The sequence below is a fragment of the Cygnus atratus genome, chromosome 20, assembly GCF_013377495.2.
Source record: "Cygnus atratus isolate AKBS03 ecotype Queensland, Australia chromosome 20, CAtr_DNAZoo_HiC_assembly, whole genome shotgun sequence".
In the NCBI taxonomy this organism is placed as follows: domain Eukaryota; kingdom Metazoa; phylum Chordata; class Aves; order Anseriformes; family Anatidae; genus Cygnus; species Cygnus atratus.
In genome coordinates, this window is record NC_066381.1 from 5,140,758 (window position 1) to 5,161,928 (window position 21,171).

The following is a 21,171-nucleotide window of genomic DNA, read 5'->3' on the forward strand; positions in this document are numbered from 1 at the left end:
AAATTACAGATGGGATGGCCACAAGCAGTTGCTGTTGCAGCACGGTGCTGGCATTACTGAGTTTCTCTGGTTGGGTTTTCAGACAAAACTTGCTTCAGAGGTGTGAAATGCCAACCTTGACTTCAAAGGTAGCTTATTTTGCAGCTTTCAGAGACGAGTGGAAGTATGTAAGGAGGTCTGAAAGCAGTCTGAGGACAGGTGGAAGCTTTGTAAACTGGCCACCTCCCCTGGCTCCATCACCTCTGTCCAGAGAGCAGTGTTACCTAGTCAGATCTCATGATCAGGAGAAATACAGGACTATTTTAAATACTAAATACGACTTTAGGCTTCCTTAACCCTGAAATGCCCATCACTGTCAGTCTGCATTATCACCTCCCCTTCTGCAGAGAACAGCTGAGCCCCTTCCCTGGGACGCCTCTCACAAAATCCAGCAATTAGTTCACCCATTTTAAGATAACCTCTGATAACCTCTCAGAGACCTGCAGCTTCTACCTTCAGAAGACAAAAACAACAGGACAACTCCAGCTGGTACGCTGAAAAAAATGAGGCCGTTTTATTGATGATTAGACTCTGCTTTGACAACAATCATTAAACTGGTACAGACAGACTTCAGTCAAAACCTGAGCTTTGAATCAGAAGTTGTAAAGTGACATGATGCCTTAATAAATTAAGGAAGTTGGAATTCCTTTCCATCATCAGCTCTTCACTTGAAGTTCTTTGCAAAATCTTCTCCTTTCTTAATAGAAGCCTTCAGCTCCGACATGGCCTCAGCAACCATCTTCTCTTCAAAGGGGGTGATCTTGCCGATACCCAGGTTCTTCTCAATGCCATTTTTCTGAGGGAAAGAGGATTTAAGGATTAACCATTCATTGAATGACCTAGAGAGCAACTTAACAGCCCTGATTACTTACAGTCCAACTGAGATGGAGACCCAGCCTAGGACCTCTGCCACTTCTACTGTCTGCAAACCTTGTGCTTCCTTGCAAGGCTGTGAAGCTTCCTGCTATTTGTAGCGACTTCTAGAGCCTTCACAAACTTCTCATTCGCTGTTCTCGTTGGGGTATGAGACTTGAAGCTAGCCCCTCGGCTCCTTCCCGGGGAGACTGATACCAACTGCTCCTTTGTGCCTCCTCCTGTCCTCAGAACCACCGTTCAGCTCTCCTCTGTGTACACCCTTCATTTGCCACTGGCTTGCACTCTGAAACTGCTTCGGAGTTGCACTCCTGGGTTTCCAAAATCTCATGCCTACATCCAACGCTTCCCCCTTAATCCTCCTCTACATCCATTCCTTCACCAGCTACCACACAAAACAACATAGACCATCCCTTGCATCCAGCAGCCATGTCAGGGCTGCACCATCCATTAATTTCACTCCACCCACAGGGTAAGAATAACATTGCTTTTGGGACCTCTACTGAACTCTGATGGAAATCTATTAATCCTAATCCACACCACGGTCCCCCACGTGCCTCCAATTCTGAGTAATTTGCTTGTAGCAGATCAAGCTGAGGAGACCAGGTTGCTGACTCTCCTTAACCATATGAAAGCCCTTCATAAATGGGCACCAACTCGGGACAAATGCGACCTCTTCAGAAAGGTCTGAATCGCTGGTTACTCAGTGAGCTGCAGTCTGAGAGCAGATAAAAGCAGCAGCACCCCCTTCAAACATGGGATATATGCTTACCTGCAATACCCGAATACCCAAGAACTGTTAAACGTACGTTCAGCTGTTTTCTAGTGATACTCAGCACTGAACTAAATTGAAATCATTGAGTAAAAACCACAAAATCTAAAGACTGCACCGGTAACTGCTGTTTATAAGCCCCACCACGTGAAGCACATACTCCCAGCAGCAGAGGTGTAGAGAAGTAGGGGCTCTCTGTCTCTTCTGATCGCACAAAGGAACATTCGATAACCCCTTCCTTTCCGTTCATGGCATCCACCAGGGAGAACACAAAGCGAGCTCCAGCGTAGGCCATAGACAAGGTAGCGGATCCTGTAAAAGTTGAACCATTTTTAGAACAGATCACATTTAAATTCAGTACTTGGTTTAGTATCAAAGGCTTCCACACCGCTACGCTTACAGAGCTGCAGCGTCATTGACCTCAAGCTCACAGCCAGTTTGATAAGGCAGAAGCCACCTGCTATGCAGTTCACCGGATTTACAGGAGGAAAGAGCTTAATTAGATAAGATAATTTTTGAAGTCACACATGTTCAGGGATCCGGTAATGTTTAGTCTTACTGAGCTACTTCTAGTGCCACAGTTCAGGCAGCCGCTGACATGGCAGAGCAGCTAGGGTTGCAATCATCAGTTCCTATTTCTGCATCGCAGTTGTAAATAAGATTAAACTAAAGAGGACTGCGTCCATTCAGCTGGACGACAAGAATTACTTGGAAGCTGTAGCCAAGAACCAACCTGCTCCTGCTTTAGCCTTAACAACTTCAGTGCCAGCTTCTTGAATCCTCCCTGTAAGCTTTTCCAGCTGATCCTGAGGGAAGTCCACTTTTGGCGTGCACTAGATTTGAAAAATGAAGTTAGCATCAAATACCAGCACCCCTCCAGCACGAGGCCACCCACGTTGATACTTCTCGTACCACTACAGTTGTTACCCACAGTTCTCAGATGGGAAAACTCAGCTACCCCAGCTCCCAGATGGTGTGACAGACTGGCCAGCAGCTGCAGGCATTCACCAAGGCTTCTGGTTGTTGCAAGAACTCTAACGGTAAGCTAGTCATGCCTAGTTTGCTCAGAGACAAACTGCAGCTTGATGGCAAAGGCAGGGCTAGCCATGGTTACTTAACCATGCATCTCCTTCGAACTACACAGGTGCCCTCCAAGCACGCAACAGCCCTTAGGGGAAAAAAAAAAAAAGCCACCTTATAAATATTTGGGTCACTGTGGCATTATGGAAGCCTAGAGCCTTATGAAGGATCCCGCCTGCAAGCAGTATTTAAGAAGTCAGTGAACCTTCAAGCACAGCTACTCAAGTCTGCTAAGCACAGCTGGGGCTGCCCTGACTGACTCTGACGAAAGCACCCTCCCAGCATTCAGCTCCAAAGCCCTTGCTCTTATTCCCTAAGACCGTCCTTCTGTGAAGGGTACTTTACTCCTCGCTGAGAGCAGAGCTTTTTGCCCTTTCTCCACTGGCTGCTTTTGGCCATCTCCTAGCCCTCTCTTCACGAAGCTGCAGCCTAATTTAGAGCCGCATTTCACTCTGGATTTGACGGGTGAAGGGAGCCCCTCTCTGACAACCGGTCATTTCTGAAGCAGTCTCCCCGCACAACTTGAGCTATGCCTCCTCATTTCAACACTGGCTGGTGAAGGAGGGTTTCTAGCCCACCATGGCACAAGCAGTTTAATTTTTCTGCTGTAGCAAAGCATTCATACCATACAACTGCCATCAGAAAAAATAAGTGACAAAAGAAAACACTGCCAAGATATCCGAACACCCACACTACACCTCAGTTCTTATTCCAGAACTGCTGTAGGGAAAAAAGAGTGGTGCTATTTAAGCCACCCAGAGGAGCTCAGATTTAGCTCTTTACCTTCGAGTATCTTGCACCTCATCTCAGAATAAAATGAGCCACAAGAGCAGGGAAGACTGCCTCGGCTGTACCTCAGCACGCCACATGCCATCACAAAGGCACTTCACATCAGCTCTAACTTACTGAGGAGGAACACCACGCAGCGCAATGCCACACGCAGCAGCTAACGTGACTTACCTGAGAGATCAGAGGGATGATGGTCTTCCCCGCATGGCCACCAATGACTGGAACACTTACTCGAGCTGGATCTAAACCCTAAGGGAAACAAGAAGTTGTCCAGATTCTGAGACACAGGAACAAGAAAAGCATTTAAAGCCACCACACTTTCTTCCCTCTGTATCTTAACACAGGGCTATTAAGAGCAGTGAAACTGCTACACCTCCAGACACCCCACAGAATATCCCGTAACAGGCAGCACGGGCAGTGTGACTTGGGAAGATATACTACAATTCAATCCCCTCCTCTGGTTGCACCAGCAGGGCTGAAAATGCCAAGAGAATTAAGGCAAACATGCAGCTCGCTCACAGGGGAGAGCTATGAAAGGAAAGGTCAACGTCTCTCGAACTACATTTTGCAAGAAACCCTATCCCCGGGCTCCTCTACTGAGTGGGAACAGGGAATCGTTGCTTTCAGCTCTAGCTCCACATAAGCCTGAGCTACTTTAGCTCTACGCAGTGATTTTAGAGGCATTTTTGGTAAATCTGATGACAGAAGCACGCAGCACCCCTCACTACGACGTACCTTCAGTTCAGCCACAAAGTTATTCGCTCTGACAATGTCCAGTGTTGTAACACCGAAGATTCTGTTAGGATTGTACACACCGTGCTTCTTGAAGACTTCTGAAGTTATTGGGATGGTTGAATTTACCTGCAAGCAAAAACAGGCAAACATTCATTAAAACCAGGCTAATAACGAAGCCAATGTGTGAACTGAACAGGCCAGTAAATAAACAGTGCATCTCCAAGTCAACTCTAGCCAATTACTTCAATTCCTAATAGGAAGAGCAATTTACAGTCAGGCCAAAACAAGCGTGTTTTAAATAACCGTTAAGGCAGTAACTTGTTCATTCATGTTACAAAGGCTCCTCCCCTACTGAGCCATTCTATTCCAGCTAATACAAGAGTATGCACTATTAACCACAGTCAAACAGAGGCTGAGATATCAAGCACTTCTATATCTAAGTTTAATCTGGTTTTGATATAGCCCAAGAAAAATGTGTTGACAGAGCCAAGCTTTTAGTTTTTTTTTCCTACAAACGCTTCACAGACCTTCATGATACTGCTCAAAACTAACAGCAGCTCGCAGACTGCTCCAGTGTTCTCGGTTTGGATTTTCCTGTCTGCATTTTGAAGGTCTCCAGGAAACGCTTACCGGGTTAGAGATAATACAGATCATGGCTTCTGGACAGTGCTTCGCACAGGCAGATGTCAGAGTAGCAACAATGCTAGCGTTGGTGTTGAACAGGTCATCGCGGGTCATACCTAGAACACACCCAGCAGAGTATTTTAAGTTACCCGCAGCCTATTCACTAAAGGGCAAACTACCCAATCAGAGAGTGTTCTGCTCTGGACAGCGATACGCCAGCTTCAGCTCCTGGTTTCATGTATCAAGAGAAAGCTCCCCAGCTGCAGTAAGGAGCTGGCTCCAAAGGTAACCCGCTGATAAAAGCTACCTGCCCTTTCAGACAGATCAGCGCTTTTCAGCAGCGACCGGCCCGGCTGCCAGCTATCAGGCTGCCCTTCAGCCGGAGGTGGTGTCACCCCGCGGACTTGCATCGGTACCGGGGTGCTCAGCGCAGCCTAACGGCTCCTTGGGTGAATTCTTCCCCCCGCCCCCGAGGTCACCTCCACAACTACAGCTCGAATGCTAACTGCTCTGTGCAAAACACTGCTAGCTGCAGAAGTGACACCTCCCGGTTCTGCTGCAGCAACCACTTTAGCCATGAAAAATACACGATCAGGATGAGCAAGAAATTAAAGCCTAGGCTTTTGTAGCGTTCCCAATAGGACACTAAAAGCAAGAGTGGAAATGGAACGGAATCAGGGATATGAGGAAGACTTAAGAGCATTCATTCGGAGATGCTCAGAGAAGTTACCACACAATTAATGCAGAACAAATGGATTATTATTGTTCTGCTGAGAAAGGAAACAAAGAACCAGTTGTTGAACATGGTATTGCTCTGGGCAAGAAATCCTGCAGGGAGATTCAGGATCACTTGCAGTGAGACGTCTTTGTTCCTCACCCTTACACAGGAACCCCAGAAATCAGTGTTTGTCCCCGTTTTACAAGTGACAAAGGCTAACTGAGGTGCCTGACACCACGCCAAGCTCTAGGGCAGCGTCATTACCAGCCCACTCCCATCCCAACCAACAAGGAAAGTGCCGTGAAGCACCAGCCACGTGAACAGAAGTACTGCAGCGAAGCCCTGGGGAGAACACACCTGGCTTTCTGGGGACTCCGGCAGGAATAACTACAACATCGCAGCCCTTCAAACATTCTGGCAACTGCTCAGGTCCCAGGAAGCCTGGAATGGAAGACATTCAGATGTTATGGTTTTGTCGGTAAGTATCTGACAGCTTGAAGTACAAAATTATTCCTAAAGGCACCCAATTCTGATATTAATTTACCCTTCAATTCAGATTCATGCTGAGAAGCAAAGCAGAAAAGTTACGGATGGACCCAATCTGATGTTTTATCTCCATTGTTTCAAAACGCAAAGAGTAAGAGCGGTGGGAGCCTCCCATCTGTGGGAAAACACCCCGTCCATCCCACTGCGTATGCATAACGTGCACCGTCCTAAAACCCGAGCTGGGCACTGCAGCCAGTGCTCCCAGGACACAGAATCACAGAGTGGTTTGGGTTGGAAGGGACCTTAAAGATCACCCAGCTCCAATCCCCGGCCATGGGCAGGACACCTCCCAGCAGCCCAGGCTGCCCCCAGCCCCACGCAGCCCGGCCTTGGGCTCTGCCAGGGCTGGGGCACCCACAGCTGCTCTGGGCAGCCTGGGCCAGGGCCTCACCGCCCTCTGAGTGAAGAATTTCCTCCTAAGCCCTAACCCAAACCTACCTCTTTTAGTTTAAAGCCATTCCCCCTTGCCCTATCCGTACACCCCCTGACAAAAAGTCCTTTCCCAGATTTCCTAAAGCCCCCTTTAGGTACTGGCAGGCCGCTGTGAGGTCTCCCCAGAGCCTTCTCTTCTCCAGGCTGAACACCCCCAGCTCCCCCAGCCCGTCCCCATAGGAGAGGTGCTCCAGCCTCTGAGCATCCTCATGGCCTCCCCTGGGCTGGCTCTAACAGCTCCCTGTCCTCGTGCTGGGGGACCAGAGCTGGGGGCAGGGCTCCGGGTGGGGTCTCACAAGAGCAGAACAGACACGCACCCAAGGAAAACGTCACCTTTTAGTGACAGACAATTCATGGAGGCACCCAGAGAGCATCAGTCCATCTGTAGACAAACTTTCAAATCCAATGCTCGTTTTTTTTTCCCCCTCGCTACGACTTTACTGAGTATTTCCTGCCAGTTTTTATGAATTCCCCTCCAACGGCGCAACCAGGAGCTAGCCCCATCTCCGTACACATCAACCTAATCAACAGAGCCCTAATTAGCCTCGCAGCAGGCTTCAGGCTCAGATCCCCGCTCCCACGAGGGGCGGCAGCAGGCCCCGCACGCCTGAGGGCAGCCCTACAAACCTTTGACGGTCGCTCTCGTCTCAATGTGGCTGAGGTCAGCTGCGACGCCGGGGGTGTGAGCGATGTCGTAGAGGCTGAGCCTGCTCACCAGCGGGCTGTTCTTCAGGAGGAGGGACAGAGGCTGGCCAATCCCTCCCGACGCCCCCAGCACTGCCACCTTGGCATTGTTCTGAGGAAAAAATGAGAGAAAAGCACTGAAGAGGCGTTTTGCTAGTGACTGCAGGAGTGACCCCGGGGATTTCACCATGCTTTCTTTGCTTTTCGTTCCCGTTTCCCAACTTCTTTATCGAGCACTACGACAATTGGATCGCCTAAGCCCGCAGAAAGCCATCATCACAACAGCTTCCCAAAGAGCCCTGAGATTCCCTGCTCGGACACATCGGCTGCAGATGTTCTTTGGGATCTGAAGCTGAGGTAGGAGCAAGGCCAGGCAGAGGAAACAGAGGATCAGCTCTCCTCAGCTGCAGGCTTCTGAGAACATTAAGGGACCAAATCCCAGCTTTGGTCAAACATGCGAAGTAAAATCAACCCTGCTTTGTTGCCCTGGGGAACCAATTTTATTCAAATGTGTTCTCTGGAAGGAAGTTATTTCTCTTGCAGACTCCCTGTGCTCACAGTGAGAGGAAAGCTCCTTTACAAGAGAAGAGGAACTGTAAAATGGGATGTTCTGACAAACTCGGCCAGGACCAGAGGCTCCCGCAGACGGAACGTGCTAACAGAATGATCGGTGACGCTCTGCATCACGTTGCCTTACCAGATAAAGCCCTAATTGCTCCAAGGCCCTGCATGAACAGCTTAATTATTATGCTCTGACAAGAAATAATCCGCCCAGAAGCTAATCAACTTCAGCTCAGCTCAACGTCCTTGCTACTGCAACAAATGCAATTTAGCAAAAAACTCTTCAAGGGAAAGCAAAGTCTAGCATTAATGGTTGCTGTGCCCCGTATTTATGACTGGGCTGATGCCATTAAGTCAAAACTCAGTGCTATTAAATGTAATTCCTAATAATTACACAGTTCTCTCTTGTAGAGCATATCTTTACGGCTCCGATAGCCGTTCTGTCACATGGCACTGCAGAGCTGTCTCCTTTCGATGGCAGAGCTTCCCCCCCCCCCACCCCCGGCACCCAGCCGCAGCCCTTCCTGCCACCGGGAGCCCCGCACTCACGCACAACGGGGCCCCAGATCAGGATATCCCCAGCTGGAAGAGGCCCGCAAGGACCTGCGGCTCCAACTCCTGGCTCTGCACAGGACCACCCAAAAATCAGACCACGCGTCTGAGAGCGTTGTGCGAACACTCCTTGAGCTCGAGGGTACCGCATATTAAGGTTTACTGCTAAAGCTGCAGCTACCACCCGAGTTCTCAGTGCACTGAGAGCTGGGGCACGCTCCCAGGGGGGAAAGGGAGCAGTGTGGAGCCTGGCACCTCTCCCTGCACACCCTCGCTGAGAGGAGCGCCCAGCGCTCAGACCCCAAGTACCCACTGTGAGGGGGGCCAGGCACAAGCTCCCCAACCGGGAGGTGCCCAGGGACAGCCCGCACGGTGCGGGGCCAGGCTGAGGCTCCCAGCTCCCTCACCATCATCCCTGGGCTGAGCCCCACAACCTGCTCCCAGCTCCCTGTCCACCACCATCACCCCCCGTGCACCCCCCCACTGCCTCTCCCTGCCTGGACCCAGCTCCCCGTTCCCCCCCCCACCCCTGGGCCAAGCCCCACCAGCTGCTCCCAGCTCCCTCACCGTCACCCCTGGGCACCCCCTGCCACGGCCCTGCTCCCCCCCATCCCCAGGTGCCCCCCGCCGCCTCTTCCTGACCGGACCCAGCTCCCAGCTCCCTCACCACCACCACCACCCTAAACCAAGCCCCACGACCTGCTCCCTGCTCCCCCATCACCCCTGAGCAACCCCTACAACCTCCCCCTGCCTGTACCACCACCCAGCTCCCCCCCACCCCCATCTCCACCTCCAGGCCGATCCCTACAACCTCCTCCCAGCTCCCTGCTCCCCCCCAATCACCCCCAGACATTGCCTGCTGCCTCCCCCTGACAGGGCCCTGCTCCCCCACCACCACCTCCCCCTGCCTGTGCCCAGCTCCCCCTCATCCCCATCTCCACCACCAGGCCGATCCCTCCAACTTGCTCCCAGCTCCCCCCCCCATCACTCCCAGCCACCCCCCCACTACCACCACCACCTCCCCCCCATCATCTCCAGGCACCCTTTGCCACCTCCCCCTGACAGGACCCAGGACCCAGTTCCCAACTCCCCCCCCTCACCCCCAGGCACCCCACCACCATCTCCCCTGCCTGCTCCCAGCACCCTGCTCCCCCCCACCACCCCCAGCCCCCCCCAGCTACCTCCCCCTGACAGGATCCACCTCCCAGCTCCCCCCCATCACCTCCAAGCACCCCCTACCACCCCCCCCTGACAGGACCCAGCTCCCTGCTTCCTCCCCATCACCCCCAGCCTCCCCCAGCCACCTCCCCCTGCCTGTGCCCAGCTCCCTGCCCCCCTCAATCACCCCCTGCCACCTCCCCCTGACAGGACCCAGCTCCCAACTCCCTCCCCATCACCCCCAGGCACCCCACCACCACCACCACCACCCCCACCACCACCCCCACCCCCATCCCCACCTCCCCTGCCTGTGACCAGCTCCCAGCTCCAGCTCCACCACCCCCACCACCACCTCCCCCTGACAGGACCACCACCCCCCCTCACCGCCTCCCCTGACAGGACCCAGCTCCCAACTCCCTCCCCATCACCCCCAGGCACCCCAAAACCACCACCACCACCACCACCCCCATCCCCACCACCACCTCCTCCCCTGCCTGTGACCAGCTCCCAGCTCCACCCCCCCACCCCCATCACCCCACCAGCACCACCTCCCCCTGACAGGACCACCACCACCGCCTCCCCCTGACAGGACCACCACCTCCCCCTGACAGGACCACCACCCCCCCCGACAGGACCACCACCCCCCCCGACAGGACCACCACCCCCCCCCTGACAGGACCACCACCCCCCCCTCACCGCCTCCCCCTGACAGGACCACCACCCCCCCCTCACCGCCTCCCCTGACAGGACCCAGCTCCCCCCGCCCCCCCCGCGAGGCCCATCTCCCCCCTCCACCCCCCACGCCCCCCCAGCCCCCTCCCCGCTGCCCCCCCAGCCCCCCCAGCACCCACCGGCCCGGAGGTGGCCAGCCCTCGGCGCAGGGCGGCGGCGGCGGCGGCGGGGCGGGCGAGGCGGGGCAGCATGGCGGCGGCGGCGGCGGCTGCGGCTGCGGCGACTCCAACGACCTCCACCGCGCCGCCTCTCGCGAGACTTCCGCCGGCACGCCTCGCGAGATCTCCCCGGCCGCGCTCCGTCCCCTCGCCGCCGCGGGGAGGAAGCGCCGCGAGGTTGCGGCGTGACGTCACTCCCCATGGCAACCGTCGGGGCCCGGCGTTGCCGCGGCGACGGGGGGGGAGCGCGGCCCGGGGCGCCATGGCGGGGGTGCTGCTGTGCGAGCCCGGGCGGCTCTACAACGCCCTCCAGCAGCACCGCCGCCTGCCCAGGCTGGCCGAGCCCAACTACCTCAGCCTGCTGGGTGAGGACGCCCACGGGCGGGAGCTGTGCCGGCCGCGCGGGGCTCGTGGGGCGCAGGGGGACGCGGAGGAGCGCTCCTGTACCCCGCCGGGTCACCAAGGCCTTGCTCGAGGGACCTCTGGCCGCCCCGTTACGCTCGCCGTGAGGCAGGGCTGCCCCGCTCTCGTCCTTCACACGGAGCAGAAAGCAGCCGCGTGTGGCGCTTGGCCCCCGCGGGGAGAACGAAATATAAATACGGAAGTTTTCTGCCTGCATAAATCCTGGCTGCCGCTTCAACCCCATCCCGCGTCCAGCTCCCCGCTCCCTGACCCCCTCCATCCCCCTCCCCTGCTCCCAGCGGTGGCCGTGCTGACGGGCGGACGAGAGCTGTTGGCCATCGCACAAAGCGTGCTGATAAGCGTTTGTGTCCTTCGGGGTGCCCAGAGCCCCCAGGTGGTGCCGCACACTGCACCTTTTGGCCAGGGAGTCGGGCAGAGCGGGAGCAGGATGGGGTCCCTGCCGTGTGCCCTCCTCAGGAGGTGCTGGAGGGCACAGCACCGCGCTCAGGGCAGCTCCGCGGCTGTCGGCATCGCTTGGTGTTGCTCGTATTCAGAATCACATCGGTGTTGGGGGTTCTTTATCCATGTGTAATACTCAGTTTATAAGAAACAGAGTCTTTCTCTTGCTGACATTGGTGCCTGAATTCCCGTTGGCTGAATTAGAAGCAGGATTCTACCTTAAAAGCATCAAATAAGCCAGTTGCTCTGCCTTAGTTATCTTCTTCTTTTTTTTTTTTCAGATGCCCGTACTCAGCGCGAGTACAACGAGAGCCACATTATTACAGCACGCAAGATTGAACAGGTGAGGAAGGATTGCAGTTTGTGTAAATAATCTCTGCATTTAGCAATTAGCAGTACATGAAATGGGCTTAAAAAACAGGGGAGTTGTCCTCGCCTCTCCCCTGCCTGCTTCAGCCATGTTCCAGTTCTGCCGCTGGGGGGATGTGTTCTGTCACACAGAAGAGCTGGCTTCAGTAGCCCAAAGGATTGGCACGCTGAGGCTGCATATCAGGAAAATATTGCACAAGAACTGACATATTGCAGGCCTGTCTCACAAAGGACAGTGCTGACATCTTTACCACTGCAGCAGATGAAGCAATCTGGAGTAGTCTGTGTGATTTCTCAATTCTACCTGGGTCTTTCAGCATAAAGCGCAGACGTAGCCCCAAAACCTTCTCCTTGTGTTGATACCACAAGAAAAGCGTGGAGCTGTGCTCCTGATAGAATTCTTCTGTGATTTTGTCAGAGTCCTACAGGGGAGTACCTGGTGCCGGATTCAGAGGAGCTTGCGTGTGTCAGATACTGCGTGGTGTATGACTGCGAGACCAGCTCTTTAGACTTATCTGACGACGAGGAAGAGGAGAAAGAAAAAGGTACCTGTGACTCATGTCAGTCAAGACCTCGCTGCAGGATGGGTATTCTTCCCACTCCTCATTACTTTAGTGAGCTTCCTGGCCGGCCTGCTTTCCTATCTGTAGACTGATCCCTCTGACCTTGCTGCATGTAAGGAATTGATTTTTAAATTATTTTTATTTTTTCACATCTCACTGAAATTGGGCTTGTCCAACGATTTCCTTTCAGGGAGCAATGGTTCTTCAGAGACTGAAAACACTGACTCAGGTTCCTTATGTTCACAGAGTGAGTATTTCCTTCTCTGAGGGTTGCAAAACCTTCACATTATCACATTGAAGAAGACGTAGCTTTAACGCGGGTGCTGAGGTAATGGAGTTCACTGAAAAGTGTGAGAAGCTGGAAACTTTTCCCTGTAATTGTTCAGTCTTCCTTGGACCACGGAAATGTATAGTTGCAACACATCCTCTAGCCAGGAGTTCTGCTGTATGCAGAACCACGTCTTTATGTTTGTTTGGCTCCAACTAGCTTTATAAAGGCTACTACAGTTTTAGCAAAGACTACATCTAGCCCACACCTTGATTTTTAAGAAAAAAAGGAGTATAAGCGGAACGGACAAAGCAAGCACATTCATAAATGCTTGGTGACCAGACATTAGCATGGAAGGTGTGAAGAATCAGAAGCAGGTTTCCGTTGTGCTCATCTGTTTCTAAAGCAGGCATAGGTAGAGACAACCTGGATGGATCCTGTGGGAGAAGGAGGGGGCAAAACCGTCTCTCATGTGATTTGCTTCACTGAGGGAGTGTTTGAAACGCTTGGGAAGAATTTGTTCAAGACACCTCTTTCACTTCCCTTTGCAGGCTATAGGAAAGGGTCTCCATACAACTAAAACCACTAGATTTACACTAATAATGCTTTGCTATTATGGGAACTTATTACAAGCATTTCCCAAAGAATAATGGGGAGAGAATAAAAACTTTATCTGGACCTACAAAAGAAAACAGGAGAGGAACAGGACTAGAGGTGAGCAGCAGCTTGTTACCGACCTGCAGCAACAGTTAAATAAATAATAAGTCTGGCTTTGAACAAGGCTTTCTACAGAGCATTAGATGAAATGAAAAGGAGTTTGCTGGTGGTGCCAGAGGGCCAAATTTAACCCCCAGGGCTGTTGGAGGCACACTAAACCTGCCCCAGCAAAGAGCTTTTTGATCTCATTAGATGCCGAGGAAGGAACTGCCGTCCGACACGCCAGAAGCTTACAGCAGTTCACCCGCAATCCCGTGCTCGTCCTGAGGGGAGGATACAAGCGGTTTTCAGCTTGCTATCATTTTCTGAGGACTCAGAAGATACTGTGGACGCCTCAGGTGAGACTAGGCCAATTTGCAAGTAAAAGACACGAGCATTCGAGCATTCCTATTCATCTGATGATAGCTAATGAGTAGCTAAGTGGTGCTGTAAGCCTGTTATCAGAGTAATTTCAAACAAAGGAATTAAATGTAATTTGAATTACTGTTCTTCCCCCGAGTGTCACCACAAATTCTTTTGCAGCCACACTGTCTTTTTTTTTTCCTCTTCTATTGCGTGAAAGCTAGCTCATGGAAACAACCAGGGAAGCCTCCTCTGATAACCCCAAAACTGGCCTACTGGCGAGTGCAGATAACTAAACAAACAGTAGCAAACGATGAAATAAGGCAGGCTCCTCTTTAATCTCTTTTATATGAGGTTATCTGAGATGTTACACAGTAAATGCTTCCAGACAGAGGTGCAACTATCAAGCACTGTATTTCATGTCTATAAAGCTTTTTGTCTGGAAGGGTCACAAAGCAAATATTGGGGCATTGCTTCAATAGGCCCAGAAAGAAAGGAGCCATCCACTGGAACACTGGTATCCTAATTGTTTGCTTTCACCTGCAAACACTGATCTGTTTAACTTATGAAAAACAACTGGCCTGTTTTCACATCTAGAACAGGACCTGCAGCAGGGCAGATTTAGAGGGCACTGTACAGCAACATCCTTTGTGTCTGTGGTTCCTACTGCTTCACATCTGATTCACACGAAGCAGCCCACGACACAGTGCTAACCTTGTGGGATGCTACAGCACAGAAAATGAATTCACTGTGCTCCTCTGTGAGGGGCAGCAAACTGCTAAACTCTCCCAGCAGATTCAGCTGGACACAGAATTACCTCCTCAGCTCAGCTGAAGCTGTTGTTCTCTGATGCTTTTAAGTTGTTGAGCTGCTGTTTTGTTCCGATGCAGCATTACGGAGTATCAGTTATGGATGTAGAAGCACTGCTGCCTACTTGTATATTTTTGTTCTCAGCCTTTCTGCAGCACAAAGCCGAAATCTCTGTGGACTTGTGCTGTGCCACGACGCTGCACCTGCAGCTCTGCAGGTGGCAGATGACTTCAGTTGGCCTCGTGAACAATAACCGGGGAAAACATCAAACGAATCCGTTATGCTGTGGTTCCTCCAGACATTGCAAAGAATATATTCTTCCCCCTGTTTAGTTAGGATTTGTTTCAAGCAATGCCACAACGAAAGCATTTCTGTTAATTATTCTCACTAAATCTAGCAAGACTTCAATATTTCAGAGCGTCCGGGTGATTGAATGCATCATTACATTCAAATGTGTCATGGGCTGCTGACTAAGTGTGTGTTCATTTGTCTACGTGACTTCTGTTTAAGGAACTAAAAGAGCAAATATGCTCTGAACTGAACCCACGGCTTCTCTCCTTGCAGGAGCTAGACAACTTCCAGCTGTACCCTGTAGAAATACTGCCTGCAAAGTTATACATGGGCAATTTCAAGCAGGCCTGTGACCAACAGATTCAGAAAGATTTGAAGATCAAAGCACAAGTCAATATTTCTGAGCAGCCTGCAGCACTGTAAGTTGTTCAGGGTGTCTTCTCACTGACGGCTGTGCCTGTGAGGTAGCACAGCATCACAGCAGCGAGTGCCTATAAACTTCCAAGGGAAACTCTGTTTTTTCACTACAGGTTTGAGTGCTATTTCACGCTCAATCTTGTGATCTCTACTTGCATAGCAAGAGTTTGCATAGCAGCAATGCGTTCCTGTAGCCATTTACTGTGACATGGATGGATTGGGTGAGAGGACTGGGAGGCCTTTGGCACTACCAGTCTGTTACGTGCCACTGTCCTTCAGGCAGAACCTACACCACTGAGTAGCTTTCCGAGCAAAATCTTACAAACACATCAGTGTAAAAGCTAAATCATCGATGTTTCACGTTGTTGTTCATCTTCGTTCCTTACCTGCTTCTGTCCATGACCGCTCAGCTCAGTCAGGCCGTGCTGGAAATGTCATTTCACCCAATGAAAAATGCAGTGGCATTTCTCAGGGTCTTGGCCAAAACAAAGTAAGCAACAAGTCCAGTTACTTACCTCAGGACGCGTGTACCAGCGGGCATTTCTCCTGCCTCTGGTTCCGGAGGAAGACATCAAAGGTCTCTGCACTCTGTGTGATCTCCCCATGCCGTCTGTGTGACGTGCTTTCACATTTCAGAAATGCCTCACCAGTGTTTTGTGCCATTAGTTCTCTGAGTTCTCTGAGCTTCTAGAAGCAGGAGGATGCTGTCACAGAAAACCACATGAAGTGAATCATGGAGCTCTGTTGACATAACTGCTAACATGCATGCTGCGAAGGCACTCTTGCTTTCAGTTCGTCTGTTTTCATTTAGCTCTCGGATAAAGGAAGCTGTAGGATAAAGTTAAGGCATCAATGCCGATACCATGTGGAATGGAAAATCAGTAATTAAGCTGGTTCTGTATTACGTGTGCCTCAGTGTCTTACCATAACAATCCCTTATTGTAATGTTAATGATGAAAAACTCACACACGTAACAGCAAACAAAATTATCAGCTTGCCTCCAACAAACAAATTTTCCCCATAGTTGCTTTGTTGGCCCACGTAATGTTGCGTGCTCTTTTGACAGGTTTGCAGAAGAAGGCAAATATCTCCATATATCTGTTCCTGATTCACTCGAAGCAAATCTTTTTTCTTCCTTTCCCACCATTTGTCATTTCATAGGTGAGTTGTTCCTGATCTGGAATTCCTGAGCCCTTGTTCACTCTAAGATATTAAATGGGAGTGACTGCAATTGACTCCAGCAGGAAGCTCAAACGGGAGGGTCGTAATCTTTCAAGATCACAGTCTACTCCCAAGCCAGCCCACACCCTAATGTATACCAGAGCTGTCTCAGTAACCAGCCTGACAGAGAGAGGAGATTTTAGAGGGCATCTGACACTGATGTTCCTGACAGAGAGTACTCTCTTTAAAGAACACCTCACTCTGGGATAGCAGTGAGCTTTCCACTAGGTGTGAGAGGGCTTTGGGATAGGATGTCTGTGAGGGCTTCACAGGATCCCCTCCTATTCCTTTGTTTTTAAATACAACTGTTTGACTCACCAGCCCGAATCTTCAACCGCCAGAGCTTTATTTAAACAGGAGTGTGATACACACTGGAGAACTTACCATGAGACGCTCTTAGCCCTTGGGATTTGCTGTGCAGACTCACTGTAGGGCCTAGGGAAACTTTCAGGTTGGACAACGTAAACCTGCCTTCAGCTGATTATGTCAGAGAGGGCAAAGAAAAACATACCAGCTCAGTACCTGCAGCAGCACGGCAGGCATAGTTCCTGCAGCTTCGTCCTGTGATGGTGTCCACCTGCGTCATCTTGTATTGTGCCTACAAAATAGCATCTGCCACAGACCAAGGCCTGCTGTGCTAAGTGCCATACAGACCCAGGAGCAAAAGACCACCCTGTCCCCACCTGAACTTACAATTAAAGTACAAAATAACAACGGAACACAAAGAAACAAGGAAGTGAAAGCTGAGGATATAATCCTGTAGTCCTAACCGAATTTCATGACTTGCATGCATTGAAACCCAAACATTGATATCCACTTACATGTCCTGCATTTTGCCCCATTTCTTTTTCCCAGCCTGGAAGAGTGCTTGGAAGAAAAAGAAAAAAGAAAAACAACCTAACAACCTCTCGGCAACAGCAGAATAGGCTTTGCCCTACGAATTCTAGAGCACAGTTGCTGATATTCCAAACACACGTCATGCTGTCTGCTCTGGAGAGGGAGGGAAAGAATTAAAAGGTTTATTAATAAATTATAGAACCTTTCAGGCACAGGTAGCAGAGTTGATGTGGTTAGCAGTGAATGACAGCATCCTCAGCCAAGTGGGCTCGGCTTCTGTAGAAAATGAGTTTGCTGGCCTTACAGATTTTCACTGCAAAGCATCCACAACGTGAGAAAAACAGCGCCCTAACTGCCATGCATGCGCTTCCCACTGGTGATCCCCACAGAGGGGTAAGGGATTTGAAGTCCAAGTCCCTGCCAGTTTGAGAGCTGATTCCTCCAGCTTGAGTGGACAACAGTGAGGTTTGCATTCAACAGAAATGTTGTTAGCTTTAAACCTACCTACCTGGAAAAGTTTTGAGTTGCTGATGTGATGCTGACCACAGCTCCTTGGTCCTGGTAGGCCACTTTTCGTCACAGTTACCTGCTAAAAAAGCGACACTGATCTGTCATGAAACATTGACTGATCATTGTCATTTGATTCTGGTTCTCAAAAAAGCCACTTTTTAACTCAGTGTGGTTTTAAGAAAGGCAAATAGTTACAGAAACAAAAGGTGGCAGTGCCCATCTGTTCCTGTCAGGGTTCATGACGGTTCCTGTCTCTCAGGCTAGCTGCCTGTCAGTTTTCACTGAATTAGAGCTTGACTTTACAATTGGAAGTTTGATTTCCCAGATCACTAATCTGTGATTGGCATTTCTTTACTCAGATGCCCAGCTGGATCTCGGAGCAGTGCTGGTGTTCTCTAGCCTGGGGATAAGCCGGAGCAGCACAGTAACCATGGCCTATCTTATGCATTCCCACCAGTTTTCCCTGAAGGTACGTCACTGTCATTCTTCCCACAGATACTGGCTGGGTCTGCAGTTTATTTCTGTTCCTGAAGCCTCATTGCTGTGTTAACGAGAAAGAAATTATCTGTGCATTCATGCAGACTATCCACCTGATAATGCAAGAGATTCTATTACATCAGTTGTACCTTTAAGGAGGCGGCTTAGGTGCGATTTTGGATCTGTGAGCTCCTACCTGGCACCGGCACCGGTGATATTCTCCTATTTCCCTACTTAACTAAGAAAAAGAGTATCTGGAAGCTACCAGACTTAATCCCATCTCTTAATGCCAGGTGGTTACAGGGACATTCACACCCTGGTGCTTGCAGAGCTCTGATTTACCGCTGGGCTCATCAGCACTGACTTCCGAAACCTTGTTTTATTTCCCCAGAAGCAATCCCCTCCCACAGTCACTACTGTAAAGAAATCTGGAATGGGATAACACTAGCCCGGGAGGGACACACAGGTGAAAAGGATGGTACATTTTGTTCCAGAGCTCTGAATAATATATGAAAAATAAGGAATGAAGGCTGAGAAAGACCCTGTGGCGTGGTGAGACTGGCAGCCTCTCCCCAGATGCCAGCCCTTTATCCCTTTGCGTACAAAGCACGGGCACCATGCTGCTGTAGGCACCAGCTCATGCTGCCTGCCTGGCACAGAGCAGCCTTTTTCCCATGAGAACTGAAAGGTTTCTCCTTAAAAGTCTTGTCTTTGTTTGGAAAGCGTGACCTCCTTTGGGAGCTTGAAAGGATTGATTCAAGCTTCACTGGAGCTGGGTCTGTATCTAATCATTTAATTGATTTTGTGCAAACATTTGCAACATAAGAGGAAATCTCTTACCATTGGTGTGTGCCAAAGGGTAATTTCAGGTTGAGCGTGCCAGCTGGGCAGCAGACACTATTTGGTCCCTGCTAGTAATGCTGGGTGTGATTGCTCCGGCACATCGATAACCATTCCCTTGCTGTTTTCCCCTGCATGCTAAACTGCCAGAGATGTTTGCGATGGCAGAGCAAAAGTCAAAGCTGATCCTTGCAGTTTCTCCCAGTTGATATCAACAGGTTGGTCTCAGCGTTTTGCTGAGCCCCGTGGTGTCCTGCAGCTGGCCTGGGCAAAGCCTTCCTGGGGGATTGCCCTGGCAGACAAATTTGTTTCTTGCAGACTAAGGCAGCGCAACAGATTCCTGGGTGATCCTTCACCCAATCTGGGCAGAGATCTTTGAAAATTTCCAGAGACAGAGATATTGCAAAAGAAACACAGATTTGGGACGTGTGGCCCCTTAGTCTCTTGGTAATCGATCTGAGCAGATCTGCGGGGTTCAGGGGAACTACAGACGCACATACCATGGGCAGAGGAGCAAATATTGGAAGATGAGGTTCAGAGCCTGCAGAATTGCTGAGATTAGAAAAAAAACAAACCAATGGAGCACTATCTTTTGACCTTTGGTCTCATTACACTTAAGCAATCCTCTGATGGCTGGGGGGACTAAGCAGGAAGATGAGCACTACTGGGTAAACCCCAGGACGTAGCTGAGCAAAGCAGAGTAATGCTGGTGGATTTGCCCTCTGTGTAGCAGAGTTCCTAGCTGATAACACAGAACTAACAAACCATTAAGATGGTTGTAATTAACATGGTGGGATAACTGGAGCTTAATAGCTGCTCTGCCACATCAGGTCACACCAATCCAGAAATGTGAAAACCTTTGTTTCTTGCCTGTAAATAGCTGACACTTATCAGCTATTATTAATAGCTGACACTGCTTCGCTTATCTCCCATGGAAGAAATGGCTTTTTAGAGCAGAAAATCCAGGACTGCACTGCTCTGTCAGTGTAAACGATACAAGAAACACGCCAGCTAATGAAAGAAGCATGAGCTATCCTCATAGCCAGGAAAGCAGGGTATAAAGATGAAAGGCTTCTCTGAAGTTCACATCTGGATCCGTTATGTCCTTACTTTGGTAGCTGAAGTCTTATCTGCCAAAGTCTATCACGAGCAGTAAATACAAAGCTGTTTTGTTCACAAATGTAGCTGCTTAGCGTAACTACAATAAATTTTCAGCTCAAATTTCTAATATTTCTTTGCTTTCTTTCTACTTACAGAAAGCTTGGGACCACGTTCTGAAATGCAAAGAGAACATGAGACCGCACCGGGGCTTTGTGAAACAGCTTTCAGACTGGGAGGCCCGAATCTATGGGACCACGATCACAGACATCTCTGAACCAAACTATTGACAGGTAGCCCAGGGAACACCCAGCAGGGGAAGACGCTTCCCTGTCCACACCACCATCTGTTCTGTAGGTAGAAGGTTAACGGAAATCAGTTGAAAAAGCCCTTAACATAATGGAATTCCTTCATCTTTAGCTCTTATTATACTGGGTGAAGTTTTGGAGCCATTAGGGGAGCTGGCCTGCATTGCTGAAGGTGGTGGTTTGGGGAAGGCGAGGCCTGCAGGATGCGGCCCGTTCAGCACTGCTTGTCTCCTTTGTAAGCCAGGGGGTTTATGACCACGTTATCGGGCCTGCTTCCTGCCCCAGCTACGGGGAAGTCATTAACATTCTCTCTGAAAAGGCAAATTTGGGGTTTCACTGCACCTGGTTCCAGCTCAGGGAGACGAAGGCAGAATCTCCCCGTTTCAGGAGCTCCCCCGTTCCGTAAGTGTCTTTGCAGACCCTGGCAGGCAGCAGACCCAGACCCGCTGGTTGGGCTGGCCGGCAGGACCCCGCTTCCCGCTCACCCCCCCTAACCCAGCGACCCGACTTTGCCTGGCAGCCAGTTCCGAGGCCCCGGTGCCGTTACGGGACCACGACAGCCGTGCTGCCCCTCTGTCCCGCAGCGCTACGACTCCTTCCATGGACGCCACGAAATAAAAACCCACAGAAAAACCCTCCTGGGCTCTCCCTGCGCTCTCTGCTAAGAATTTATCGCCGTGTGGCTCGTGGGGGGCCCTCAGAGCCCCCCCGGTGCTCCCCCCACCCCGCTCCTTGCCCTTCCCCGTCCTCCCCCAGCCCGTGGCATTGCTGCGGAGGGAGCTCCGCGCC

General features: G+C 50.8%; 2 protein-coding genes and 1 long non-coding RNA gene across 3 annotated transcripts; 1 reads left to right on the forward strand and 2 right to left on the reverse strand.

Moving 5' to 3' along the window:
* Nucleotides 1-529: 529 nt before the first annotated feature.
* MDH2 (malate dehydrogenase 2) lies at nt 530-10,717 on the reverse strand. Its single transcript, XM_035559009.2, has 9 exons — nt 10,415-10,717; nt 7,236-7,404; nt 5,988-6,071; nt 4,919-5,028; nt 4,289-4,414; nt 3,725-3,802; nt 2,418-2,517; nt 1,845-1,996; nt 530-835 (listed from the first exon to the last, which is right to left on the reverse strand). The coding sequence occupies exons 1-9, from the start codon at nt 10,715-10,717 to the stop codon at nt 704-706; spliced, it is 1,254 nt and encodes a 417-aa protein (XP_035414902.1). The 3' UTR covers nt 530-703.
* On the forward strand, nt 10,699-21,020 carry STYXL1 (serine/threonine/tyrosine interacting like 1). The gene is made up of 9 exons (XM_035559010.2): nt 10,699-10,818; nt 11,596-11,657; nt 12,102-12,228; nt 12,437-12,493; nt 13,424-13,569; nt 14,948-15,093; nt 16,158-16,252; nt 18,019-18,128; nt 20,233-21,020. The coding sequence occupies exons 1-9, from the start codon at nt 10,716-10,718 to the stop codon at nt 20,362-20,364; spliced, it is 978 nt and encodes a 325-aa protein (XP_035414903.1). The 5' UTR covers nt 10,699-10,715; the 3' UTR covers nt 20,365-21,020.
* LOC118254045 (uncharacterized) lies at nt 14,573-16,909 on the reverse strand. The gene is made up of 3 exons (XR_004780579.2): nt 16,824-16,909; nt 15,607-15,919; nt 14,573-14,707 (listed from the first exon to the last, which is right to left on the reverse strand). It is a non-coding gene; the product is annotated as an uncharacterized LOC118254045 (long non-coding RNA).
* Nucleotides 21,021-21,171: the final 151 nt, after the last annotated feature.

What these genes read in the sequence shown, in the direction of transcription:
- STYXL1 (XM_035559010.2), top strand. Translation starts at nt 10,716, where the DNA reads ATGGCGGGGGTGCTGCTGTGCGAGCCCGGGCGGCTCTACAACGCCCTC. An exon ending in CAGCACGCAAGATTGAACAG is followed by an intron (nt 11,658 to 12,101) that starts GTGAGGAAGGAT and finishes TGATTTTGTCAG; the next exon opens with AGTCCTACAGGGGAGTACCT. An exon ending in AGGTTCCTTATGTTCACAGA is followed by an intron (nt 12,494 to 13,423) that starts GTGAGTATTTCC and finishes TGATCTCATTAG; the next exon opens with ATGCCGAGGAAGGAACTGCC.
- MDH2 (XM_035559009.2), bottom strand. Translation starts at nt 10,717, where the DNA reads ATGGCGCCCCGGGCCGCGCTCCCCCCCCGTCGCCGCGGCAACGCCGGG. An exon ending in TCTGTATTATCTCTAACCCG is followed by an intron (nt 4,415 to 4,918) that starts GTAAGCGTTTCC and finishes TTTTGCTTGCAG; the next exon opens with GTAAATTCAACCATCCCAAT. An exon ending in CTACACCTCTGCTGCTGGGA is followed by an intron (nt 836 to 1,844) that starts GTATGTGCTTCA and finishes TCTTTCCCTCAG; the next exon opens with AAAAATGGCATTGAGAAGAA.